The sequence below is a fragment of the Lepidochelys kempii genome, chromosome 13 (assembly GCF_965140265.1).
Source record: "Lepidochelys kempii isolate rLepKem1 chromosome 13, rLepKem1.hap2, whole genome shotgun sequence".
Lineage (NCBI taxonomy): Eukaryota > Metazoa > Chordata > Testudines > Cheloniidae > Lepidochelys > Lepidochelys kempii.
In genome coordinates this window covers 29,451,510-29,478,830 of record NC_133268.1, presented here as the reverse complement: position 1 = coordinate 29,478,830, position 27,321 = coordinate 29,451,510, and the positions used below count along the sequence as shown (strand labels likewise).

At 51.1% G+C, this 27,321-nt stretch overlaps 1 protein-coding gene across 4 annotated transcripts in view; it reads left to right on the top strand.

Annotated features, from left to right (window-relative positions):
* Positions 1–27,321, top strand: part of ACSS2 (acyl-CoA synthetase short chain family member 2) — a 79,038-nt gene extending 51,717 nt beyond the window's left edge. For 3 of the 4 annotated variants that reach the window (XM_073309931.1, XM_073309934.1, XM_073309933.1), the window contains exons 6-19: positions 1,556–1,631; positions 2,743–2,857; positions 5,416–5,454; positions 11,113–11,250; positions 11,639–11,809; positions 13,407–13,540; positions 14,944–15,076; positions 16,124–16,180; positions 16,666–16,746; positions 18,204–18,312; positions 18,554–18,622; positions 23,397–23,573; positions 24,974–25,048; positions 25,370–27,321. In XM_073309931.1, the coding sequence (XP_073166032.1) occupies positions 1,556–1,631; positions 2,743–2,857; positions 5,416–5,454; positions 11,113–11,250; positions 11,639–11,809; positions 13,407–13,540; positions 14,944–15,076; positions 16,124–16,180; positions 16,666–16,746; positions 18,204–18,312; positions 18,554–18,622; positions 23,397–23,573; positions 24,974–25,048; positions 25,370–25,497 (1,502 nt within the window). In that variant the 3' untranslated portion in view covers positions 25,498–27,321. The remainder of the gene's footprint in view (positions 1–1,555; positions 1,632–2,742; positions 2,858–5,415; positions 5,455–11,112; positions 11,251–11,638; positions 11,810–13,406; positions 13,541–14,943; positions 15,077–16,123; positions 16,181–16,665; positions 16,747–18,203; positions 18,313–18,553; positions 18,623–23,396; positions 23,574–24,973; positions 25,049–25,369) is intronic. The other variant, XM_073309932.1, reaches the window with a different exon arrangement.

Sequence of the window (27,321 nt, the reverse complement as noted above, 5' to 3'; positions counted from 1 at the left end):
GGCTACGTTCTGCTGGCAAATATGCTTTAGTAACGGTTTCCCCTTTCCTGATAAACAGCAGAGAATTAAAAGCAGCCTGTGCACTTTGCTCAGTGGCTTGTGTTGCTGCCAACTCTTCATAGCAAGTGTATTTTCAAAAACTAACTTTGCGTCACCTTTTCTCTTTGAAATAAATTGGATGCTCCTTGATGCAGTTTCCCAGATGCATCATTTATGTGGTGCCCTCCCACCCCTCCAGGAAACAGTAGCATTTAGAATAAATTCAGTAATGTGTTGCTACACATCTTAATTTGTAAAGCAAGATGTCAGTCTGTCATAAATATAAAGGGAAGGGTAACAACCTTCCTGTATACACTACTATAAAATCCCTCCTGGCCAGAGGCACAATATCCTTTTACCTGTAAAGGGTTAAGAAGCTCAGATTACCTGGCTGGCACCTGACCAGAAGGACCAATAAGGGGACAAGATACTTTCAAATCTAGGGGTGGAGGGGGGGAAGGTTTTTGTCTGTCTGTGCTGTGTGCTTGCCAGAGAGAGATCAAGAAAGCAAGCAATACAACTCCATTAGAATTAGTAAGTAATAGCAAGGAAATGCGTTAGTTTACTTTTGTTTTGGCTTGTGATTTTCTCTGTGCTGAGAGGAAGGTGTATTCCTGGTTTTCTTATAGTAACTTTAAAGTTTTGCCCAGAGGGGAATCCTCTGTGTTTTAAATCTGATTGCCCTGTGAGATTAACTTCCCTTCTAATTTTACAAAGGTGCTTCTTTTACCTTTTTTCTTTCTAATAAAGTTCTGTTTCTTTTAAGAGCCTGACTGATTTCTCTATTGTCCTAAGACCCAGGGGTTTGGGTCTGTGATCACTTTGTAACCAATTGGTTAGGATATTATTCTCAAGCTTCCCCAAGAAAAGGAGTGTAAGGGCTTGGGGGGATATTTTGGAGGAATAGGAACTCCAAGTGGTCCTTTCCCTGATTCTTTGTTAAATCACTTGGTGGTGGCAGCGTACCCTCCAAGGGCAAAGAGTTTGTGCCTTGGGGAAGTTTTACCCTAAGCTGGTAGAAATAAGCTTAGGGGGTCTTTCATGCGGGTCCCCACATCTGTACCCTAGAGTTCAGAGTGGGGAGGGAACTGGAGTGCAGTGAGATTTGCATATTCGTCCCCTGCCTTTTGTCCAACCATGTTCTCTGTAGCACTGGTTATATTATTAATTGACCAGAGAAATGGGAAAGGCCTATTAGATCGTGCAGTCTGCATTCTGACAATGTAGGATTGTTCCCTACAGAACATTTCCAGGTGTTTTGGTCAGCCTAAATGTGAACCTCTCCGAAGGAGGGGATTTCACCGCTTCCCTTAGAGGAGTCTTCTGTAGTTCAGTTGATCTTGTCAGGCATCCTTTCCTGACACCTGCACCAATATTCTCTTCCCCATTTCGTTTAGTCTCTTCCAGTCATCCTCCCGGAACCATTCATTCCCCTCTTTAATACCAATGACCTTCAAGTATTTGTAGGCTGTCCTGGCTAGTGAGCCAGTTTAATGATTCACTTACTGTTTTGTAGATGCCTTTTATAGAGGTGATAAGCTGATTAACCTGAAGCAGATCGCAGACGACGCCCTGCAGAAATGTAAAGACAAGTAAGTTCCTGTTCTCCTGGGATGAGGGGATCTTGATCAGCGGAGACATCTTTTTGGTATAGGCCTAAGCCTACTAATACCCATTTGGAGAGTGATTAATCCACAGGGTCTGGAAATAAAGTGACCAGCACTTGGAGAGCCCTAATGTGTGCCCAGATATCATAGAATATCAGAGTTGGAAGGGACCTCAGGAGGTCATCTAGTCCAACCTGCTGCTCAAAGCAGGACCAATCCCCAATTTTTGCCCCAGATCCCTAAATGGCCCCCTCAAGGATTGAACTCACAACCCTGGGTTTAGCAGGCCAATGCTCAAACCACTGAGCTATCCCTTTCCCCATACTTATACAACACTGAAAAGACACCTCTTTACATTCAGCTGCTCTTCTAAATGTTCATATTGTACCTTGTGCACCTTACGGGTGTGCAGGCCGTCTGGTCTCGTGTGTAACCTGTGCTCAGTAGCATAGATGGAAGCTGATCTCACCTGGTGCCCTCTGACTGTTTTCTTTTTTGTTTGTTTGTTTGTTTGGCAAAAAGCAAAACAAAAACAACAAAAACCCAGACAATTGACTGAAGTTTTTCCTTTCCAGTTGCCTGGGAAAGCTCCTTCCCTGAGCTGCTAGGAAATACAGTCCAGGGATCTGGCGATGACCCGGGGAAGGGAGATGAGTGGTGGTGGGAGACGTGATGGAGGTGCAGGTCTCACCAGCAGTGGAGTCATGGTGAATGCTGAGCCGTTTGCTGTAGTAGCCTTGCTGTTGGGTTAGGTTTCAGTTAGATGTTGAGGCTGGAAGCTCAGGTGCTCAGTTAGAGGGAGACACACGAGGTGAATCCAATATGACTCCGTGCCCTCCCTGCTCTGCCCGTTAGCTCCTTGAGACAGCAGCTGTGGGAGGAAGCCGGCCTGGGTAACAACACATGCCGTTACTGGTGGAATGATTGTTTTCAGCAGGAACTAATTGCATACAATCAGCATGTTGGCCTCAGAGAGCTGTGCAGCTCCCACGCGCTCAGCCAGTGCAGTGAGAGCCTCGTTCTCTCTACAGCGGCCTGTATAACGGGTCTCTGGCTGTACGGGAGCAAGCTAATGACTCCCCCTTTCCCTTCGCAGAGACTCCCCTCTGAGAAACTGCATTGTGGTCAAGCACTTGGGAAGGGAGGAAGTGGTGTCAGATGGGATATGCAACAAGTCGCCACCTCTGAAGAGGCTGTGCCAGGATGTACAGGTGGGTTCCCGTGGGAAGCTAGGAGGAGGGATTCTCTCATTGCTCTGGGTGTGAGCCCAACAAATCGATCAGTACAACCACCAATGCAATACGTCTCTGGGCTTTTATGTGTTCAGACTCTTCCCTGCTGCGTGTTCCCTCCTCTTGGGATTTATGGTGCAATGTGATCTCTCAAGAACCACCACCCACCCACTAAAATGATTGAATGCCTCTTGGCACCCTGCTGTTTCCTTTAAACTCCCCCCGGCAGCTCCCCAAAAGGAATGGCTGGGGTACCCATGTTGGTGCAAGTTTCCATGAGCTGAGCAGCCCAGGAGCTAGAAGGAGATGTGTTCCTCTCTGGCAGAGGAATTTTCCTTCTGAACGAAAATAGCCACCTCCCCTCCCAGGCACAATGAGAAGTCTTCCTAGAAAGTGCCTATAACCCTGACAGCTGAGTCCGATTCCCAGCCTCGCCTCTATCTCCCTGCCAACAGCATGGGGAGAGGGGGCTGTATCAGCTGAGCAGTGGCTTGAGCTGTGGGTAAATGGGAGCTTTCACTGAGTGGCCTGGGGGCAAACCAAATGCACAGTATTGTAGTAGCTGACTAGAAAGGTCACACAGCTGCAGTTGCTGGGCACGTGACATTTGCTTCTTCAGGCAAGGCACAGGGTCTTGTTTTATCAGTAAATGTCCAGCTATCTCAGAGGCAACCAGAATACAAGGCAGGGCTTTCTCCCATCTGAGAGAAACCAGCTGCCTATAAAATTATTTTAGGGACCCTAGGGCAAGTGTCCTCTCCCCTTGCAGAGGGAGCTGAAAGCAGTGCAGCTTGGCAGGGTGGAATTCTCTATGTGATTAGCAACTTCATTGCATTCTAGAAGATAGCTTGTCTCTCTAGGGGAAGGATCGGGCATGGGAAGTGTAGGTACCACCTTTGGACAGGTCCCTGGGCATCGCCCTGCACAGCCCGACACTTATGCCCTATGGGATTTCAGACTGTTTTTAGCATGTTTCCTGAGTGCAGTCTTGTCTGTTCCCTCTGTGGTGGCGGGAGAGCTCTGTGAAATGTGGCCTTGCTGGGCCTGAGAGCTTGCTGTGATTCTCCAGCACAGCTGAAGGTGGGCTAAGGAGCTTGGGGCCGGATGCCTGGAGAACACTTCAGGCAGGGGTGGAAGCCAGAGCAGTGCAGGAGACTGAAAAAGGAGGGAGATGCTCTGACCATGGTGTCCAAGTATTTGAGGGGGCGTGCAGTCATGCTGTGCACATGCACACTTCAAGAGACATGCTGCCCATCTCTGCCTCCTCTCGCTGGAAGGAGACCACAGCCCACTTGTGGAGATGGAATCCCTCCTTGCCAGTTCCCCAAGATTGCAAAAGCTCCTGTTAGTGCCTAGAGGCTGTTCCTTCTGCCCTGTTTGCTAGGTGCTTTCACAGATCAGTGCCTGTACTGTCCGTCACATCTATGGTAGAGAATCCAGCGGTCCCAAGCGTGACCCGACTGGGTAGGAGACTGAGTGTTGGGAGAGCTGCTATTCCGACATGTCGTCATGGTAACTGACCATTGTAGAAATAGTGGGAATACATTGCAGGTTTGACGCTTGCTCGCTCAAGTGTGGAAAGCAATCTCTCATGCTCCAGGGGGAGGGCTTAGTGAATGCTCCTTGGGGATGTTTTCAAGGTAATGGTCCATATGCACCTTTCAAAAAATGTGTGCACAGCAAATGAGGTATTTGCATGCATGGATGTGCAGGCTCCAGTTTGGATAGGCATGCTGGTGATCTGTGATGGTAGCACTGTTTTGTAGGGGGCAGCATGTCCCCCTCTTGTTCCTGACAATCTGGCCCTTTATGTTGGTCTTCACTGCGACTCCGGCCTGTTAGCCATGCTGGGTAGTTCTAAATACAGGGAAAATAGTGGGCACACTTCATTTTAAAGGAATAGATTGACTGCAGCCTAGGGTTCTGCTTCCGTTCACCTGATCTATAGGCTGTAGTCTGTCCTTTCTCTCGCCATGGTGGCGCCTGCCTTTACACTGGGTACATATTGTCTGGGCCCTGCTTGTCAGGGTGTGCCTGTAACCTAGGGCTGAGTAACTATTTGTCAATCCTAAAAGGGTGATGGACGCTGTGGGGTGCTGTTCATTACTCAACACCTCCTCCTGGTAAATCCATTTAAGCGCTCTCTGAAATGCTGATATTTAGTCCTGGGTCCATACCTGTCCCCTTCCACCTGCACTTGCTGCTCCTGCACTGAACACACTATGTGAGGGTTAAATAGCTGTGTAACTGGTCTGTGATTTTACTCCCAACGGGCTGGGTGCACACTCGGAGGTGGTGGCCTGCACAGTGCTTAGCAGAAGAAGTGAATCTCTAGGGAGTGAAACTGAAGTGGAAACGAAGGGCAGGCATTCATTCAGAGAGTCCCTCCTGGCTGAGTGTCCGTCACCCTGAACATAGGAACGTGTTGCCTGCTGACGCTAGCCCGGAAAACTCCCTGCGTGCACAGAAGTGGACAAAGGCCCAATGTGGATCCTCCACTTCTCAACTCACACGCCCTCTTTGTGGATTTTTAACAGGAAAAAGAGACTGAGAGCTCAAAGAGATTCCATCCCAAGGTATTTACATCTAGCAGCAGCTTCCTCCTCTCAGCGCCTGTGTCCTTTGCTTCCCTCTGAGTGCTCCATGTCTCTAACAGCTCTCTCTCTCTCTGTCTGCACAGCCACGTGTATCTTCCTAATCGGGTTACCAGCAGTTGCATGTTAGTGGTAGACTCACTGACCCCCTTGGCAGTAGTTACCCCGGGTCTGCAGACCACTCCCCTGGGATGGGGTGGGGATGCTAACCTTGTTGTGTTAACGTTTTAGAAATCTTCTGTAGTTGCATGAATGTGCAGAGGCGTAAATGGAGAAACAAATATCAGAGACTCTCGTAATGTGGGTCAGGGTTTGTTTGATGGTAATATCCCTGCCTGTTTCTTTCCCCTTCGTAAATGGCTAGTGCAGAAGCCCTAGTTATATTTTGATGGTGTGGAGTGGTGTGGAGAGAGCAGCACAATACACAACATGCTCACGGCAGATATACGCACCTTGTGTCCAGTATTTGGATGACATTTAATCTGTTTACCTTTAAAAACAGTTCTTAAAATTAGCCTCCTTTAGTGAAGTTGGCACTAATTGAAGTTAACTTTCCAATTGCTGTTCTGTGGAAGGAGAGCTCTGCTACTAATCCTCACTAAACCCCTTACTGATGTTCCTTTTCAAATGTCATGTTTTTTCTAACCGCACAGACATGGACACGGGTAAGTGAAAGGGGTTTTTGTGCAGCAGGGAGCCTGCAGCTTTAATGCCTAACTTCCGTGAAAAAGGAGCTCGCATGTAGGGCTCCGTCTGGATGAAGGGGGCTCTTCAGAAAGCGTTCTGCATTGTAAAGGAGGTGGCTAGGCAGTGCAGCTGTCCATGGCACAGTGTGGTGCGTGAGACCATGTTAAGCAGTAGGCTCATCTGAACAAGCAGGAGCTCACCCAGCCCTCGCACCAGCTCCTTGGAATACAGTCTCTTATCAGTTTGGTGATAAGGTGTTTGCCTTGTGTTACCACCCATATTAACATAGCAGGGGAATGGGCCTATCTTGCTGTTCACCACTTCTCTCATGTACTGGCTGTCCCCTATCAGCATGCTGACATGGGTAAATGGAGGCTGGGCAGGAAGGGGCACAGAGTGGCTCCAGGAAAAACTGCAGCAGGATATCCTGTTCCTGCTGGCAAGATGCTGCTACTCTGGGCGTGGACACTGCACACCTACTGTTTCCATTAACAGAAGGTTTGCCCAGATCTTAGGCTGGGATGCTTGAGGGAGCCTGAGGGAATTAGGTTCTCAGGTCAATGGGAGTTTGGTGCTGACCTCCCTTAGGCCCTTGTGAAAATCCCACCTTTTTGTTTTGAAGATCATCGCTGTCGCCCTGTGTTCTCTGGTATCTCACTAATTCCTGCCATAGCCTTGGGAATGAGCAGACGGCCTGTCCCAAGCGGCGGGACAGAAGCCAAGAGAATTATATTAGCTAATTTCTAGAGCACATACGAGCAGAGGCTGCTCTCAACTTAGTCCGAAGAACAAACAGGAGTTGGCTCAACTATAATTACTACTTGACCCATAAGTAATAGTGAGCACAATATAATTGAATGCAACATCCTCAGGGGAAGAACTCTACCGAAAACTAGCATGGTGACATCAACTATAGAGAAGGGGTATTGAAAAATAGAGGAAGTAGCTAAAAAAGGCTCTGAAGTCAAAAAGGAGGAAATGTTCAGAAATCTCTCTACTCTACTTTGCAGGATGGTTAAGTAAACCGCCATAACGGAGTCACCCGGGACTTGTGTCGCCCTGTGGGAGCAGACTGGCCAAGATAGCACAGTGTGGGTAACTGGCAAGATAAAGTCAAGATTTGCCAATAGAAAGGAGTATGAGCCATGTCATGTAAGAGGGAAGCTAGGAGGGCTACGAGGGCTCTGGAGGAACAGATAGCCAAAGGGATATACACACAAACAAGAAGGAATTCTCTACGTATATTGCAGAAGCAGGAAGCTTGGGGTGAGCTGGTGGGTCTGCTGAACTACTAGGGAGTAAAAGCAGCAATTCGGAGAAGCTAAATGACTATTTGCGCGGATATTGTTACCTGAGTGTCACTGCAGTGGGTGCTGGGGAGAGAGCTACTCCAGACATACTCCTTAGGTTAACAGACAGGAGCCACTGTCAGACTGAGGGGTCAGAGGTGTTGAAGTACGTTAGTTACTAAATTGCAAGAAGTCACCAGGCCTGGATGATACATCCAGGAGTTCTGAAGGAACTCACAATGTGGCTTACCCACTAGCAGTAATACCAGTCACTTATTAAAATCAGCTCATCTTCTCGAGAGTAGCCAACATACATTGCTTTCAGAAAGGCACTGTGGGTGACTCAGGAAATCAGGCGCGTGAACATTGCTTCAGCATCAAGTAAATCGGTCTAAGCAATCACTAAAGTTAGTTATAACAATGCCTAGATTAACATAATAGGGACAAACAAATTCATGCATCTAATCTACTAGAACATAAGAACAGCCAGACTGGGTCAGACCAATGGTCCATCTAGCCCAGTATCCTGTCTTCTGCCAGTGGCTGGGGCCAGGTGCTTCAGAGGGAACGAAGAGAACAGGGCAATCATCAAGTGATCCATTCTTTGTCGTCCAGTCCTAGCTTCTGGCAGTTAGATGCTTATGGTTACCTAGAGCATGAGGTTGCATCCCTGACCATCTTGGCCAATATCCTCCGTGAACTTATCTAGTTCTTTTTTTACCACAATTGTAATTTTGGCCTTCACAACATCCCCTGGCAACTAGTTCCACAGGTTGACTGTGTCTTGTGTGAAGAAATACTTCCTTTAGTTTGTTTTGTTTTTAAACCTGATGCCTATTAATTTAATCAGGTGACCCCTGGTTCTTGTGTTATGTGAAGGGGGTAAATAAAATTTCTTTATTCACTTTCTCCATCTGATTTGTGATTCTGAACATGTCAGCAAAATGGTAGGTAAAGGAGAACCCACTGATATTTATTTGGGCTTTCAAAATGCCTTTGATCAGTCTTCCACAAGAGGGCTATTAAGGAAACCAAATAGTCATGGGCTGAGAGGCAAAGCACTGTCATGTATCAGAAACTGGCTGACACAGGAAACAGAGTAGGAATAAATGTGGTGTTTTCAATATTGATAGACGTTCATAGTGGGTTGCCATGAAGTTCCGTTCTACAAGGGAAAGTAAAATGGCAAAACTTTCAGATTGTAGTCTTCACTAATGTAAATAACTGTGTGTGAAGAACTTCCAAGGGACCTCTGATAACAAAGCCAGGAGTGTGGGCAGAGTACGTGATAACATATTAATGCCACTGAGGATGAGTACAAGATACTGTGGGTTAAAATAATTTGAGTTTCTCCAACACATTGATGGATTCCAAGCTAACTAATCATTCAAGAGAAAGACAGAAGCATTTCTGTGTACAGCTCAGTGAAATTATCTGCTCAAAGGGGAGCAAAATCATAGGTCTTGGAAAGAACATTGTATCTCATTTAAATTGATCTGCCCTCACCCAGAATGCTATTTTTGCTTCTGATCAGCCTGTCTCAAAAAGGATATAGCAGAAGGGATGTGGGGGAGAGGGATGCAGAGATGGGCGAGGAAAATTTAGTAATATACTGCCATATAAAGAGAGTGTGAAAGATTAGGACTGTTTAGAGAGGAAATGTGTAAGAAGGGATGTGATAGAGACAACATAGAGAAGGGAGATTGGGCAACAGGATCTCCCATTCTCATAATAGAGGAACAAGGAATCATTCAAGGAATTTTATAGGCAACAAGTTTAGCACTGGAAAAAAAGGAATAGTCTTACTTAGTTCATAATTATGTGTGGAACTCTCTGCCACAGGCTACCATGGAAGACACAGACATAGCTGAATCCCAATAAAGGATTATGCAGTATAGTTGTAGCTGTGTCAGTCCCAGGATATTAGAGACACAAGCTGGATAAGGGAATATCTGGTATTGGTCCAATAAAAGATACTACCTTGCCCACCTGGTCTCTAACAAAGGATTCCTATATGGTGGGTAATGAGGGTCTCCTTAGTTATGTTAGACAAGACCAAACCATAATGGATATAATCCCTCTTGCTTCAGGAAAGTTAGACCTTAACTCCATTGTAGGAATTGCTACAAAACCCTATGTTCCTACAATGCTGAATCCACTTCCTCCTCCCATCAGACAACAGCCCAGCCTTCTTCTCTGCTGTCCCTTGAAGAAGTTCTATCCCTGCCTCTGGGGAATTGCTGCTGCTGGGAACAGCTGAGAGTAGCCTGCTAGGGCAGGAAGTACTCCGAGCAGAGCCGGGGAGTTTGAGCTGTACCTGACTGGAGAGAAAACGCTTGTGTTTTGTTTTGAACTTTGTTAGTAAATCAAACCCTAAGGAGGGCTATTGTGATTGGACCGGAGAGCCCTGCGTGGAGTTTATTTGGGGATCGAAGAAAGGAAACTTGTGCAGGGCTGCACTGAGGGCACTAGGGGGCAATCTCACAGCTACAGCATGAAAAAATACCTCCTCCCACCCCACTGTTTTTTCATGCTTTGTGTGTATAAAAAGATCTTCTACACTTTCCACAGTATGCATCCGGTGAAGTGAGCTGTAGCTCACGAAAGCTTATGCTCAAATAAATTGGTTAGTCTCTAAGGTGCCACAAGTCCTCCTTTTCTTTTTGCGAATACAGACTAACACGGCTGTTACTCTGAAACCTACAGCTAACCTAAGTGATGGTGGTGAGTGGAACATAAGTTTCCATAAGGGCTGCAAGCCCCATCACTTGGGACACCTTAAAACTAGACTGAACAAAGTGCCAAAGAATGTTGTGTTGAGAACAGCCTGGCGGGGCTCTTGGGAGGTGGGCGAGTCTTTGCCGGGCCAGATTCTATGGCTTGATGGGCAGTGGAAGCACAAAGGGGTGTTGTGCTTGGCTTTCTAGCTGGCTATTAACCCTGCCCTTTCTCCTGTGTACTGGCCAGCACCCCGCCCTGTCCGAGCTCCATGCAGGGCAGTGCAATGCTGCCTCTCCAGTAAGGTAGGAGAGCACGTCAGGTTTGTCCATGCGTAGCTCGGAAGGGATGGTGTTCCTTAGAGGGGAGATATTCAGTTACATGAACAGTAGCTGACTGAGGTTAATGGCCACTAGCTCTCCCAGTTTGGTACTGATGGCCAGGAAAGGCCTTGAGCCACGTTGCTGCTGTCTCCCTCTTGAGGCCTGTGTCCTCCACAGCAGACTGGACCCAAATGCTGCAGCACGGCCCCTGGTTCTTTGACCAGTTGAGCATCTGTGCAGCGTCTAATAAAGTAAAACCTGGAGGCTTGACGAATACCCATTGGCACAGCGTCCCTTGGGCTAGGTATTTGGATACTAACTGCACTGCCAAGTTCTTTTGGGGGTTGGGGGTTAGTCTGGAGTTTCAGGTTGTTCGCAGACTGCATCTGTTACGCTCGGGTCGCTTTGTAAAGGTTTTCTTGGTAGTCCTGCAGGTGGGAAACATCCCTTGTTTTAATGGAGGCTGTGGTTCTGAAGCCTGGTTTTGCAGCAGGCGTGTGTTCAGAGGCATGGAACATGCAGCACTGTGTTCCGAGCTGATTAGCCTTCTGCTACAGTGTGCTCCGCTTGCCCACTCTAGCTGACTTTGGAGATCATCCCCTCTGTCTTTCACTTTTCTTCAGACTCCATGGAATTCCCATGTCGATCTTTGGTGGCATGAGCTTATGAAGAATGCCAGCAAGGAGTGTGAGCCTGAGTGGTGTGATGCTGAAGATGAGCTGTTCATTCTTTACACCAGTGGATCAACTGGGAAACCCAAGGTATTTTTCACAATAGCTAACTCATATTGCTTCCCTGGCCAGAAATGATGTCTGTAACAATAACTAGTCCATAGGTCTCAGAGATACCAGTAATAGGGGCGTGTCTCTAATATCCTGGGGCAAGATAGAGATGAACGATGCTCATACTTCAGTTATGGGAGCACGCTATGAAGTGCTTAGTTTACGGTTCTGTTTTTTCTGCTGCACTTTGCAAGAGCTCTGAGCTGGAGAGGTGGTAGCTTTGGGCTGGGGCTGTGCTTTTCCAGGTCAGGCACTGAAGACCTGCTCCTGGTACTTGCCAGTCTGGTGCTGGTCAGCTTGGGAGGGCTGGGCTGGGGGTGGCTTTGCTTTTGAAGCATCCCCTGCTGATCATGTGTTCTTGTTGCAGGGCGTCGTGCATACGGTGGGTGGATATATGATTTTTACTGCTGCTACCTTTAAGTATGTGTTTGATCATCATCCTGAGGACATTTACTGGTGCACGGCTGACATCGGCTGGATAACTGGCCACTCCTACCTCACTTATGGACCTCTGGCAAATGGGGCAACCAGTGTATTGGTAAGTTCTGTGAGGGCTGGGAGCCTCTCCTGGAAGGTAGAGACCAGCCTGGGCTGAACAGCCTCCCTTGGTATCTGTCTGTTTCTGTAATGAGCACAAGCCCCTGCCCTCATGACCCGCTCTTCTCTCTACCTCATTTGAAAAGCGCCCTGGGAGTCAGCACGCTGTGCGGAAACCAGCGCCTTGGAGGCCGCACTAGCAGAGTGCTGCCCTGTGAGGAGGGCAAGGCACCCAGCAGGCGGGCCTCACAGAGTGGCGCTGGAGGGCTAAGCAGAGGAGGCCAGTGCCGGTTGCTCTCGCTGCTTTGTGATAAGGCAGGAAGGGCTTGGTTTGTGAGATTCTTGAGTAATAAAACAAGTGGTTTTTGTTTGTCCTTAGAAACTAGGGCCTTGTCTGCCCTGGGGGATGCTGCGGGGATGGGAGAGCGAATGAATCAGGGTGTTGGGACAGTGTGAAAGCAGAGCTGCTGTTGTGAGGGGTTTTGTCTTGCTGCTGTGATGCTTTGCTAGCACATTTATCTCCAGGGCCTGAAGGATGCTTGGGAGAGAGGCTGGCAGCCCCCCAGCCCCCCCAGCAAAACCAGGGCAGGGATTTGTCAGTCCCCAGACTCCTCCGGGGGAAAAGGAAGAGGAAGAACTTTTTTTCTTCCTCTCTGGTGAGATCCCGCGCAGTGTGGCAGGGTCTGCAGGCTGTGTGTTACGCCCTCTGGGCCCAGTGTTATTCTGGAACATGGAAGTGTGCTGCGGCCCTTGTTCCCATAGCCTGCATTAGCTGCATTCAGTGGCATGGTGGGGCTGGCTGGCTTTCCCTGTCCCATCAGCCTGAGCCCCCAGCACATCAGCCTGTCTAGGGGGGTGAGCTGCAGGACCCACATCCAGGAGGCACTGTGCTGTGGCTGTCGTGAAAGCGGCCACATCAGCAGTCCTGGCTGGAGCCAGTCTGCACATGGCCTTCTCCCGCACTTGCCTGGGAGATGTGTCCCTACCTGGCGCTGATAAGCCATGGAGCCCAGAGGCAGCAAGGGGTGGAGCAGAGGGTGCTGTGCCTGCTGGGAAGGAAGCCCTGCCAGCCCTCGTGGGCGTGTAGGGGGAGCTCTCTCTGGAGTGGGGAAAGGTGGGGCGGGGGTTGGGACTGGGAGGAGCAGGGGAGGCATGGAGAGCGTTTTCTCTGCTCCTCCAGTCTCCCTTAATCCCCACCTAAGGCTGTACGCCAGCGGTCTCTGGGCCCTCGCCTCTGCAGAGCTGCTGAGCCAAGGGAGCTGTCAGAGCACTGGCTGGTGGGGGGTAGCTTAGATCCCTGCCTCTGACCTGCTCTTGTTGCTTCATGCCCCCAAGCGCGGCTGTGCTCAGCACCGTACGGAGCATGGAGGAGACCTGGTCCCTGCCTCACCCGGTGGCACAGAGGCTCTGCTCTGTTCTTGCAGCCATCGGCCTAAAGCCTGGTCTGCCTGGAGCGAGGTGGGCTCCCAGCATCCCCTGGCCCCCGCTGTGCTCAGTCTCGCTGCCTGGACTCCAAGGCAGGGTGCCAGGTTCTCCCCTGGGCCCGTCACAAGAAGGGCTGGGTAGTGGCTGTGCTGACCGTGCTGTCTCGCGCTCAGTTTGAAGGTCTGCCCATCTATCCAGATGTCAGCCGCATGTGGAGCATCATTGACAAGTACCAGGTGACCAAGTTTTACACTGCGCCCACAGCCATCCGACTGCTCATGAAGTACGGCAGTGAGCCCGTCAAAAAGTAAGCACAGCTCCGCAGTGGGGGAGGGACCCCGATAGCTCTGTGGGCACAAGGCAGTAGGACCCGGGAGTACAGGACTGGCTTGGAACTAGTTGCCTGAGAGCGCCCGCCTGTCCCTGAGCAGATGGGCTGTGGATCCCCAACAGCAGCTGTCTGGAGCATTTTCTTTAGACGAAGGTTTCTAACCATCGGAGGAGTGACATTCTGGAACAGCCTGCCAAGGGGAGCAGTGGGGGCAAACACCTAACTTGCTTCAAGACTGAGCTTGATAAGTATACAGAGGGGATGGTCTGATGAGACTGCCTGTGCTGGCATGTAGCCAAACTGTGACTGCGAGCAGCAAATGGGATGGGACACTAGATGGGGAGGACTCTGAGTTACTACAGATAATTCTTTCCCAGGTGTCTGGCTGCTGGGTCTGGCCCAAGTGCTCAGGGTCTATCTGATCACCATATTTGGGGTTGGGAAGGAATTTCCCCCAGGTCAGATTGGCAGAGACCCTGGTGGTTTTTCACCTTCCTCTGCAGCATGGGGCCTGGGTCACTTGTAGGTTTAAACTAGTGTAAATGGGGGATTCTCTGTAACTTGAAGTCTTTAAACAGTGATCTGGCAACTGGAGTAACTCAGCCAGAGGTTAGGGGTCTGTTACAGGGGTGGGTGGGTGGGTGAGGTTCTGTGGCCTGCAATGTGCAGGAGGTCGGACTAGATCATGTCTGGCTGTAAAGTCTGAGTCAGTGAGTCTATGCTGTGTCTGGCCTGCACAAATGGGGGAACTTTCCTGTTACGGTGCTTGTAAGTGGGCACCAGGAATCTGCAGGTTGCGTTTCTGAGCCCTGGGCAGTGGGTTATGGCGAGCTGGCTTTATCCCATGTCACTTCTCAGCGCTGCCCCTAGGTTGGTCTTAGGCAGAGTCTGAAACACCCACCTCTTGTTTTGATGTCTGAGTTCTGGGCTATTGCCGGGCTACGTGGCAGAAAAAGTCCCATCAGCCCTGGAGTGGGACTGCAGGGGAGTGTGCTGGGCACAGAGAGCTCCTGCATTGCCAGCCTGCTGTTTCCAGACACTGTGGAGGGACTGAGAAAGGGTGATGGGAACAGAAGTTGCCCTGAGCTCACAGAATTTACTGTGACTCTGGTCCTTGCTGTCTGAGCTGCCCTGACTGTGTAGGTCAGACCAAGGGGCTGGCTCTGCTGCTGCTTCGTGTACTTCCCCTCTCTGCACACGCTGGGTCCTAGAGGAGCTTCTTGAAAACCCAAACTGGATGATCCGCGAGATCCCATGTGCCGAAGTGGGCTGTCTGGGTTGGGCAAGCTCACAGACAGGGCTACGAGCCAGTCTCCCTGTGGTCTGGTCCAGGCTGAGAGCACGTGCACATGTGTGAAACCCACCGCTTCTCACTGCAGGTACAGCAGGAAATCCTTGAAAGTGCTGGGGACGGTTGGGGAGCCCATCAATCCCGAAGCCTGGCTGTGGTACTATCAGGTGGTTGGAGAAGAGAGGTGTCCCATCGTGGATACCTTCTGGCAGACAGAGACTGTGAGTTCCTCCCTGCCAGCTCTCCTCAGACCCTCCTACCCCCCTTGGGAGGGAGCAGGGAGCCCTGGGAGTGCTGAAACCTCTAAGGGTGCCAGGCGCTGCCCTGCTTCGGTCCCTTCGAGGTGCCAGGCTGCTCTGCAGGCTTGCTGCAGGGTAGTGTCAGGACAGTGGGGTCTAACCTTCCCGGGAGCTCAGGGTGCGGGGGCACGGCCAGATGTGCTCCCATGGAGACTAGGGGTGAGTGGAGAGCTTGTTCCTGTTACCTCCCCTGCCGGGTGCATCTCTGATTACAGAGCAGTATGGGGCCTGCCTCTCAGACGAGCACCGCTAGGGGCTGGCTGGGGTAGGAGACCAGGCTCTCAGGCCTCCTATTCCTATAGTGTCCAGCTGGCCGCTGTCACTGCTCCCCAGGCTTCCCACCTGCCTCTCCTCAGCCCATATGCCACTGTGCCCCCACACTCCTCCCTCTGTTTCTTGTCTCCTGCCAAGCTGCCCCAATGTATTACTCCCTGCCACGCATCCTGCCTCTGCACCTGTCCTGCCTCCCGCCGTGCCCAGAACTGCTGCCCAGCATCTGAGCACATTCCAGGGCAGGGCAGTGCATAGGTGCCAACTTCTCATGGCGCCGGTGGGTGCTCGCCTACCCCGACTCCACCCATGCCCCGCCCCCATTCCAACCCCTCCCGAAAGTCCCCGCCCCCACTCTGCCCCTATGGGACCCCTTTCCCAAATCCCCGCCCCAGCCCCGCCTCTTCCCTGCCTCCTCCCCTAAGTGCGCCGCATTCCTGCTCCTCCCCCTCCCTGCCACAGCTTGTTACGCTGGGAGCTAGGGGGAGAAGCGGGGAAGGTGCGCTCGGGGAGGAGGCGGAAGCAAGCTGGGGTGGGGGGCATAGTGGGGAGCTGCTGGTGGGTGCAGAGCACCCACCAATTTTTTCCTGTGGGTGCTCCAGCCCCAGAGCATCCACGGAGTCAGTGCCTATGAGGTAGTGTCCGAGTGTGAGGGGCCAGGCAGTGTGAATGGCTGATCTCCGTTGCTTCCTCCCGCAGGGTGGCCATGTGCTGACGCCGCTCCCCGCTGCCACGCCCATGAAGCCAGGCTCCGCAGTGAGTAGAAACCATTTGAGTGCCCTGTGGCTGGCGTGTTCCATTCTGTGCAATCCTGCTGCTGCGATTTTTCCAGGGCAGTGACTATGGGGTGGGGCCTGGGCTCAGTGACACCTGTAAAAGCCCCATTTGCACCGACAGGGTCCTCCGTTTGCGTAACTACCTGGTTTGCTACGTTGCCCAGCACAGGCGTGATACTGAACTCCCTAGATAATCAGTGCAGGGAACGCTCCCTCCCCAAAGCCTGGGCAGCATGAGCACTGTCTGGAAGGGGTTGTGCCAGGCCTGAGCGGGGATGAATTCCCTGGGGATGTCTGGCCATAATGGAGCCTAGAGAGAGACGTACCGCTCCGTCAGCATGGTTACTGGCAGACACTTGGACTGAATCCCTCCCGAAAGCCAGGCTCACTCTGCCCTTCCTTTGTCTGTTTGAAGGGATTTTAATAGTATGTTCAACTTTCTCTTTCCACAAACATCCCCTGCAGACGTTTCCATTTTTTGGTGTCGTCCCTGCTATCCTGGATGAATCCGGGGAGGAGCTGGAGGGAGAAGCAGAAGGCTACCTGGTAAAGAACAGCTGATCCTGTGCTCGGACCAAGCCCTGTCACAGTTACACCAGGGCTGCGGGAAAGCTGAGGCTCACCAAGTGACTGGCTGGTTCCCACTGGGGAGCAGGAGTCACATGCGTGTTGGTTCCAAGCCAGAGGCCTGAACTGGTGTGAGGTTATCCCCTCACAAGCATGTCTAGTTACACCTTTCACATCTATGCTGCAAGATGCTCTTGTGCCATTAGAAGTGACGTTGGACTCTAACTGCCAGTGTAGGAGCCCTGTAGATTGTTATCAGAGCTGTTGTATAATTGAAGCAAAAATGGGGGGAGGGAGTTAGACTATTTAGTGAGATCCTTCCCTCTTTAGGAAGTTTGTGGTAGAATGCGCCATCAGGAGCAAGGGGACATGGGGCTTTCCCAGCCGTCCGCTCTGTGCAGCATGAGCCAATGCTTGGGGTGAAGTCAGTGATTGCAACTGTTTGGGCATCTGGGATGTTGATAGGGCAGTGTCCTACCTCTCTAACATTGGCTGCCCCATGGGAGATCTTATGTCTGTCATAATGGGGGAGCAGCTCTTCCCTGTATGATTAAATCTTTTACTGAGGGTCATGGTGGATTCTCCATCACTGACCATTTTAGCTCAAGGTAGGATGTTTTTCTAACCGATTTGGCTTGGGAATTATTGGGGGGAGTTCTCTGGCCCGTGTTCTAGAACAGGGGTTCTCAACGTTTCTCTTTCTGAGCCCCCCCCCCCCCCAACATGCCGCGGCCCACGTGTGCCACAACAACTGGTTTTCTGCATATAAAAGCCAGGGGTAGCAAGTAGGGCAATTGCATGAGGCCTCATGCCACAGGGGACCCTGTGAAGCTAAATTGCTCAGGCTTTGGCTTGAGCTCTATGCGGCGGGGCTTTGGCTTTCTACCCTGGGCTGCAGCAAGTCTAATGCCAGCCCTGCTTGGTGGACCCCCTGAAACCTGCTTGCAGCCCCCAAAGGGGCCCCGGGCCCCTGGTTGAGAATCACTGGTCTAGAAGTCAGACGAGACGATCACAATGGTCCCTTCTGGCCTTGGAATCTACGGTTTCGCTGCAAGGGGCAAAACACTCTTCATTTCCTGTAATTAACGGCTATAAAATGGTGGGGATGTGAAGGTAGAAGCGTCATATTGCCCTTTGTGTGCTGGGCACTGAGAGACTTTGGTTAATACGCTGTAGCGTCCTGCTCTCGGCAGCTGTGATCGGAGATGGGACACAGGGTAGTATGAGGCTGAGCTAGTGAATAGGCCCAGGAGTAATGCAGGAGACAGACATGGCTATCTGCTCGCTAGACTCCTCTGTCTTTCTCTGGCTGTGTAAGTAAAAGCCCGTTAGAGACCGTGACCTACAACTTAGGACAAGAACTCATGCTGCTGTAAGGCTGTGTACCCCAGGGACTCCCTGGCTCTAATGCCACATCTCTATATCCTCTCCCACAGGTATTTAAGCAGCCCTGGCCTGGAATAATGCGCACAGTGTACAGGAACCACCAGCGATTTGAGACCACCTACTTCAAGAAGTTCCCAGGGTACTACGTGACAGGAGATGGTAAGACTTCAAGCAGCAGCCTTGTCCCAGGGAGTGGCAGCTTGTGTGGCCTCCTCAGTGTCTCTGCTTTCTGAGCGGGAGGGTTGGTGGGCCGTTCCGCTCGCTGGGGATTAGCAGCACATGGCATGGGAGAGCCCCTGGGTCCAGGATCTCGCTGCATTCCATTCTATTCCCGGACTCCTTTGTCCGATGCATTGAGTTCTGGTGCTGTGTTCTCATATTGGTGACTGGTTCTTTGTAGGTTGCAAGAGAGATAAGGACGGCTATTACTGGATCACGGGGCGCATCGATGATATGCTCAACGTCTCTGGTGAGAACAAACCCTTTGGCTGTGGTGGAGAGAGAGGAGGCACGGGTTTTAAAAGTGCAGGTTAAAAATTCCAGCCAATGTTTGCAAAGCAGCAGGAGAGGGAATCCCCCCCTCACTCCCAGCCACGGGCAGCAAGTTCTGCTTTGCCTAGCATGAGGCACTCCCCACACCAGCGGCTGTTTGCACAGCCTCTGGCCGGAGCTGGATAGTCTCAGCTGAAGCTACTGGGAAGGGGAGCACACAACCAATAAACTGTCTGTAGCCAGCCATGCGTGGGGCTTACTTGAGTACTAGCTGTTGCAGCCTGGCCTATTGTCCCTCTGTGCTGTCACCAGCCTGTGAGTGGAGCCACTTCCTGGGCCCCATGTTTGCAAACCAGCTGAGTCTATGTAGAGACTAGTCACAGTTTCGAGCTCTTGGACCCTATGGTGCACTCTTGTCTGAGGACCTGGGACACCTTCACCCAACCACCCAGATCCGGAATCTGGTGGATGAAACATCCCGAGCTCCCCTGTTGCTTACATGCGCTCCCCTAGAGTTCTGTCTGAGCTGGGAGCCTGCTGGGCTTCTAGTTTAACTCTTTCGGGGACAATGAGGCATAAAAGCAAGGAACCCAGGCTTAGCAAAGGAATTTCTTACCCACAGTGATGTTACTCTTAATAGCTCGAGAGCCAAAAATAACAAAAGTCCTGAAACGCCCCCTCCCCACTCTGATCTCGCACTCGAGGTAAGGTTTGTCAGAGTTTCCAGCTGTCCTGTCCGCCCTCTCTCTCCTACCAGGCCTTCACACATGTGGCAGTGGTTGGCTTCCCGCTCAGAGCAGCGCCTCTATTCTTAGAGTTCCTGTCCCTTTTGCAGGTGTTCCACTGGGACGTTCCAGCTCCCTCCCCCAGACATACTTGCCCCACCCTGCAGGTCCCTGTGCAGAAGATCCATTGCTCCACGGGGAGGGGCTGGTAACTGAGACAGTTGGAGTCAGTGGCCCTCAATTGCCATCTTCTCAGTGATATTTCTTTCAGGAGTGTAAAGGTTTCCCTGCAGCACCTCCTGCTGGTCATTGGGAATTAGCCCTTTTCCAGCCTGGAGGGCCCTCTGCAGGCCAGTGATCCGCACAACTCTGGCCCCCGTGACCCTCACAGACCCCGGTGCCCCTTTCTCTGGGGTTCTGCCCCCTGGCTGTACCCCCACACTCTGCCTCTGGGTCTTCCCTTCCTGGGGAACCCCCAACCCACTATCCCCACCTTGCCTCAGTCTGGGCTACTGCCAGTCATCACCAAACCTCCACTCCCTGGGGCAGACTGCTGTGTAAAGGCCACTCATCATAAGCAAGGGGGTTCGGACCTGCTGCCTTCCTCTGCCTCCCAGTACCTCTGTGGGCTTTGGACCAGGCCCTACAGCCTGGAGCACCCCCTGCTCAGCCTACTCCTTCCCCAGCACTGCACCACTCTCAGTACCTGTCGGGCAGGCAGCCCAGCCCTGCTCTCTCCCAGCCTGGAGACAGACTCCTTGGGCTACTGGCTCACAGCCTTTTTATACAGGCCAGCTGGGGCCTGATTGAGGCATGGCCCAGCTGCGGCTGTTTCCCCAATCAGCCATCCCCAGCCACAGCCCTCTCCAGGGCTCCTTTCAACCCCTTCTATTTTAGGAGCGGGGTAGCCACCCTGCTACGGGGAGGCATCACATGCCTTTCCCAAGCAGGGTGCTGGCTGCAATACAGGACAATAATAAGCAGGGTCAGACGTGTGTTCAGCCCATGATACAAACCAGAGTCGTAACTTGAGAGACATCCCACTGTCATGCCTGCCGGGTGTCTGGAGGCATCACTTACAGGAGCACTTCCACTGAACCCAGAGGGACTGGCTTTGTGGCAGGGCCTTGCCTGCCTGCCTGCCTTTGGAGGAGTGTGAGTACTGCACTAGCAGGGAATGCTCTAGGATCTCGGTGAGGTGAATTACCATGGTTACCTCTCCCTGTTAGTGGATTAAAGGCACCATGTAAATAACATTGTTAATCTGCCTTGTAGACATTTGGGGAAGGGGGAAGCTCCTGGTGAAATTAGCCCCTGTTCCCAGAGCCAGGGCAGGCTGTCCCCAGCTGTTCTCTGGTGCTTTATCTTGTCTCCAGGTATGGAGCCTCCATACCACCAGGGAGACGATTCCACGGGGCTGGAGATCATGCAGTCTGGAAGCTTTGTCTGAGGTTCAGTCAATGTCTCTAATTCCTTCCATCCCATTGCTCCTCGTTCAGTGTATCAGGCTGAATAACCCCTCCCTTGCTGACATGCCGAGCCCTCGGATCCTGGTTGTTGGTTATCATCTCTCTCTCTTACACACTCCTCTATCGTTTGGTTGAGCTAGAGATATTCTTCTAAACCCTTCTGAAACACAATTCCCCCCACCCTAGCTCCCTCAGTTTTTTCCCTCATCTCTTGTAAGGCAGTTCTCGGTGCTGGTTATTGTACTCCGGATAAGGTCTGAGCAGACCAAGGTGGGTTACTGCTCCATGATACAGTGGGTTGTTACATAGAATCATAGAGTCCATGGCCAGAAGGGCCTGTTGTGATCATCCAGTCTGGTCTCCTTTATAACACAGGCCAGAGACCTGCCCCACAATAATGCCTAGAGCAGAGCTTTTAGAAAAACAGCCCATCTTGATTTGGTAATTGCCGGTGATGGAGAGTCCACCAGGGCCCTTGGTAAGTTGTTCCATTGGTTAATTCCCCTCCCTGTTAAACACTGATGCCTGAATGTGTCTAGCTTCAGCTCCCAGTCATTGGATCCTGTTAGACCTTCCTCTGCTAGACTGAAGAGCCAGTTATTAACTATTGGTTCCCCATGTAAGTACTTGTAGACTGTGATCAATTTACCCTTTAACCTTCTCTTTGTTAAGCTAAATGGATTGAGTTCTTTCAGTCTATCACTGTAAAGCAGGTTTTCTAACCCTTAACTCGTTCTCATGGCTCCTCTCTGAACCATCTCCCATTTATCGTCATCTTTCTTGAATGGTGGGCATCGGAACTGGACACAGGATTCCAGCAGCAGTTTGCACCGGTGCCAAATACAGGAGGCAAAATAACCTCTCTACAGCTACTCGTGTTTCCCCTGTTTGTGTATCCCAGGATTGCATTAGCCCTTTTGGCCACAGCGTCACACTGGAAGCTCATGTTCACCTGATTATCCACCACAACCCCCAAATCTTTTTCAGAGTCATTGCTTCCCAAGATAAATCCCCCATCCTGTAAGTGTGGCCTACATTTTTTGTACTTAGATGTATGCATTTACATGTCGCCGTATTTAAACTCACATTGTTTGCTTGCACACAGCTTACCAAGCAATCCAGATCACTCTGAATCAGTAACCTGTCCGCTTCATTATTAACCCCTCCTCCAGTTTTTGTGTCATCTGTGAACTTTTTCAGTGACGATTTTCTGTTTTCTTCCAGGTCATTGATAGAAATGTTAAATAGTGCAGAATAGTTAGAATGTTAAATAGTGTAGAGAACAAATCTCGGCAGGACCCCACTAGAAACCCACCCCTTCAGTCATGATTACCTGCTTACAATGACATTGTCAGACCTATCGGTTAGCCAGCTTTTAATCCATTTAATGTGTGCCAGGTTTATTTTGTATCTTTATAGTTTTTCAATCAAAATGTTGTGTGGTACCAAGTCAGATGCCTTACAGATGTCTAAGTCTGTTACATCAACACTATTACTTTTACCACACAACTTGTAATCTCATTTTAACAAAAGATGTCAGGTAACTTTGTTAGGCTCTATCGGTTAGCTTCTGTGTATGCACCCCACCATCACCTCAGCCATTTTGCTGCCCTGTCGCGCTGCAAGGTGCTTCCAATTCGCTGTGCGCTATGGATCCGAGCCCGTTTTTGGCAGTAGTGCTGTCTGCAGCTAGCTTTCCATGCAGCATCCTGCCCGCACTTCTCATCTCACCAGGTCCCTGGTTCTTTTTCTGCTTTTGCTTTAATGTAATCTGGGAGTGTCATTAACATGCTGTGCACCCCTGAATTCTGTACTGCCCACTAGGTGCCTCCCCCAGCTTGCTGCTGGTTATTACTCTTTGTTTAGGGCCCTTCAGAATTGCTCCTCTCCAAAGTAGCTTGACTGAAGTTTGCTAGTAAGATTTCAGTGCAGTGCATCGAATGCTCTATTAAAGTGACCATTGACTTTTGGACTCTGCTTCCTGCTCCCTGGCTGCCTCCTGTAACTGACAGAGGTGGCCTGTTGGTTACCTGCTCCGTATGCCTTTGGCTGGGGTATGGTAGGAATGCAGATTCTCCTGTACCATGGGCATTAGTGTGACACAGCGACAGTTCTGTGACAGCCTATTGCTAATGGGTAGCAGTGCTCGGTGTGTGATTCAATTCCAGTGGGATAGCTAGGTGTTATCAGCACCCAGTGGTTGGTGGCAGCTCGCCCAGCCATGGAAGGGCCTGCTCAGAGACACGTGTTCTGGACAGAATGTAGCTTCCTGGGCTTCTCCGTTTGTTCACGCAAAGCTCCTGCCGATTGTCATGTATCCGGGGGTGGGCACATGGCACAAGGAAGGGAATGTTGCCGTCTCACCAGAGCGAGGTGAGGGCTGCCCTAAGGCTCTGAGCAGAATCTCCCAAGAGTCCGTTGTACTGCATGCAGACAGACCACCCAACCGGAGCTTAGGGGCCCTGTTTGCTCTCAGGGCCCTTCTGCAGCGAGCCCTCCTGGAGCAAGGGAGCCAGCCGCTGCTGGACTCAGCCAAGCGCTGCCTCTTTCTTTCCAGGCCACCTGCTGAGCACCGCGGAGGTGGAGTCTGCCCTGGTTGAGCACTCCTCCGTTTCTGAGGCTGCGGTGGTGAGTCACCCCCACCCAGTGAAAGGCGAGTGCCTCTACTGCTTTGTGACCTTGAGGGACGGCCACAAATTCACCCCGGCCCTGACGGACGAGCTGAGAAAACAAGGTAACGGCGGCCGAGCTGTCGGCGTCTTTGGTGCAGGGTGTGTTGTGGCAGGTGCCCCCTGCCGCCAGAGAACAGGGGAGGGCTCTGCTGGACCCGGCAAAGGCTCTGCAGGGGCTGACGTGCCCGCTGGGGTGTGAAGCAGCGTGGCCTCTCCAAAGGAAGGTGCCTCTCGCCTAGAGAACACCAGTGCCCTGCCAGGGCTATGGCCGGCTCCCATCCGAGCCCCTTGTGCCCCTGCAGCCTGGGGAACAAAGCAACAGCTGGGAGAGGCTAAAATTAGATCTCCCAACGTTGTGGCTGCTCACGTGATGCCTCCTGTGAGCTGGCAGGGGCGTGAGGCTCCTGCTGTCCAGGGCAGCCTCTGCCTCTCCAGCCCCGGGCATGGGGGCCGTTGTGCTGGCACGTGCCCAGACTCCTCGTTCCCCAGCTCCGCTCGCTGTGTGTGTGTTGGAGGCAGGATGGGTGCTGCTGGGAGGGAGTGGGGCTGCAGGCATGGTGCCTGCAGCTGTGATCTATGCTGGTGCATGGACCGTATGGGCTGCTGTGCTTGCTGCTGCCTTTTAACTGAAACCAAAAGGTTTTGGTCAATGTCTGTGGACTTGGTTTTCCTAGAAGGGGAGGGAATGTCAGTCCAGGTCTCACGTCCGCCTCAAGGTGTCCCTTCCAAAGTCCATCCGTGCTGCTAGCGGATGGGCATGAAGACACTGATAGTGACAGTGATGGGCGTGCAGAGGCCCCATGGGAGTCTCTTTGCATTCCTCTCCTGGCTTGTCATTTGCTGCTGTAAACCCGCATACATGGCACCAAGCGGGATGGAAGAGCTGGTGTAAGCTGGTGGGGAATCCAGTGCGCCATCCCAGAGCAGTTAAAATGGGTGTGGTGTGATGGGTGTGGGAGTCCAGCTAAACTGACACACGCTCCATTGACATCTGAGATGACTGTGGTCCGTGAACAAGGCACTAAACAAAATGCATCCAGGTTGCTTGTTGCTCCAGGGGATCCCTGAGGGGGGTCAGTCATTGCTATGTGGAAATGGGCCCAAACCCGGGGGAAAGCCGTCTTCATTTCAAGTCCTTAAGTGCACCCTAGAAGCAATGGAGAGAGACTAGAAATGGTCAAACATCTCCCCTGCAGCTGGAGAATGAGTTTTGTGGAGAGCCGCGTGCACTCTCCTCCCCTCCAGTCCTGGGTCTCCAGGTGCCGAATCCTGAGTGGTGCCATTGTGCTGCCTGGCCCCATTCTGCAAACACCCGTACCTTTGCCAACAGCGGAGATATTGGCGTCATTGCAGTGCAGCCCTGGTGGGCTTGGCTGTCCCACTTGCTGCTCACTTGGGTATCAGCTCTTGCTGAAAGCGCTCTGGGAAATCTTAATAATTATACTGAAAATCTGTTTTGTAGTCAGAGAAAAAATTGGACCGATAGCAACCCCTGATTACATCCAGCATGCACCTGGTCTGCCCAAGACCCGCTCAGGTAAGGAGTCCAGGTTCACTCTTGTCAGATACACCATTTGGGAACAAGCAGCACAGCTCCTGGTGTCTGCAAGCTGGGCAGCCCCGGAGGAAGGGAGTCACTGGAGTGCTCCCAGGGGGATCAGCAGTCCAGGATAATTACGATAGGTTTTGGTGGGGTCCAGTTGTCCTGAGAATGGTCTTGGATTGCCCAGGTCTCTGCATGGCTAGACTTGAAGAAATCTGTGTCCCAATTCAGGGGGAGCTTCCTGAAAACCAACTCTGAGTCTTGGTTTGGCTCTCTGGACATACAGTTGAATCACCACAGCTCTTTGTTCGACAGGTAAAATTATGAGGCGCGTGTTAAGGAAGATTGCAAAGAACGACCGAGAGCTGGGAGATACCTCAACGGTGGCAGATCCAGCTGTTATAAACCACCTGTTCAGCAACAGGTGTGCCACTGTGCTGTAGCAGACTAGCATGCCGTCCTTCAGACTAGAGACGCCGAAGCACCGAGTCCTAGTAGAGCAGGGGCCGTCCAGAGAAGTATTGTATTCACTGGGGAGAGAAGCCATTACCTGTCAAGTTGAATGTGAAACGCCATCAATGAGGAGAAGATGGGCTCTCGAGCTAGTCCTCTCGCTGTGTTGTATCTAGCTGTCTGTGCCTCTGGAGAGAATGTACATGATGTTGTCGATTGATACTGCGTATCTGAAATTCCAGCCGCCGTCACTCATTGCAGAATGACTTACATCGTTTTCTTTTCCCTCATTTTATTTGTGTTTTTTAAATTGACTTTGTGTGGCCTGGCATCCTGCCCAGAGAGGGGATTGATAGTTTGATGGCAAATGGTGTTTTGCTCCCAAACAGTAGTTATGTGCCTTGGGCTCCAACAGAGTCCCTGCAACAATCTCTCTAAGTTAATTCAGAACGATTGGAATTGCTCTCAATAAACGAGAGCGTAGTGGGATTCGTCTGCCACTATCCACATTGCAAATAAGCTGCTTCTTCTGTATCCATCTGTTGGAGGCTGAGGGGAGTTTTAGAAAAAGGATCTGCAACTCTGTAGCTGTGCAAGCTATTTTTAATTTTCTTTCCACCAAATCTGTTTAGTCTGAGCTGTGTGTTAGCTGAAATCTCCGGGGCTGAGAAGGGAGTTGTGTGTGGCTGGGGGCTTTGGGGATTAGTGACGTTTTATATAACTTTTTTGGTACCAATATTTTGTTAACTGCTTGGCACCAGGAGTTGGATCGTCCCAGCACTGGGTACTCCATGAGCAGTGGATATACTAGGGAACCACAGTCAGGAAAAGGTGAGTTCAGTGCCGGGACGTGCCATACTGGCCGTGCTCCATAGTGTACTATTGCTATCCAATTGCTGGTGCCAGCAGATCACGCTGGTGCCAGTTAATGGCAGCAGGGATAGCTCATCCAGTTGCCTTTTGTGGGGGGAATGGGTGCTACACATATCAAAGGAAAAGTGATTGAGAACTATGCAGAGGTGTCTTCCCCGTTGCCAGGCAAACAGGACCCGTATCCAGAGGTGCCCTGTCTCACAGTACGTAGAAAGGGGCAAGCAGGGCCTTACTATTCCAACAAGGTGCTTCCTCATCCAAAAAATGGAGTGAAAGGTGTTTAAAACAAGTCTATGCTTTAAATCGGACATGCTGCCTCATGGTGGGAAATCCCTTGCACGGACTCAGGACCGACAGCCTGAACATACCTGACAATGAAGGCTACGGATGGTGACAGGGTTTCTGCTACGGGTCAGTTTCCAAGCTGCTTAACTCCAGCCTTGCCTTGGGTCTGCTCTGGGGAGACACTGCCTTTGTGATGTGTTTGTGTTAAAAATGGCTTCCAGGCTCATTTGATTATTTACACATTAACATATGGAGAAAGTAGGTTTCCAAATTTGCAACCCTGGCTGTTTTGTGGCTACCCAAAATGCTGGCGTTGTCCATACAACTATTTGGCACTTGAATTGGCCAAAACAAACTCAAAGCTCTGTTCCAAAAGCCAAGTCCTAATGGATAACATTAGGGTCACCCTGATTTGTCTCATTGCTAAATGTCGCTCACTTCTGCTGTTCTTATGCTACATGTACGTCTCTGTGATCTGTAACCTCCATGTATACGTCTGACCTGTGTACTCAGCAGCAATGGGTCTGTGCCATTGGCCTACTAGCTTCAAAACCATATTGTCCTCTTTTATCTTGGTCTGTGTAATTTCGGTTGGAAAAACAGCTAGACTCCTATTCTAGTTGGAATAAAAATCAAAGAAATAAAAATGAAAAACA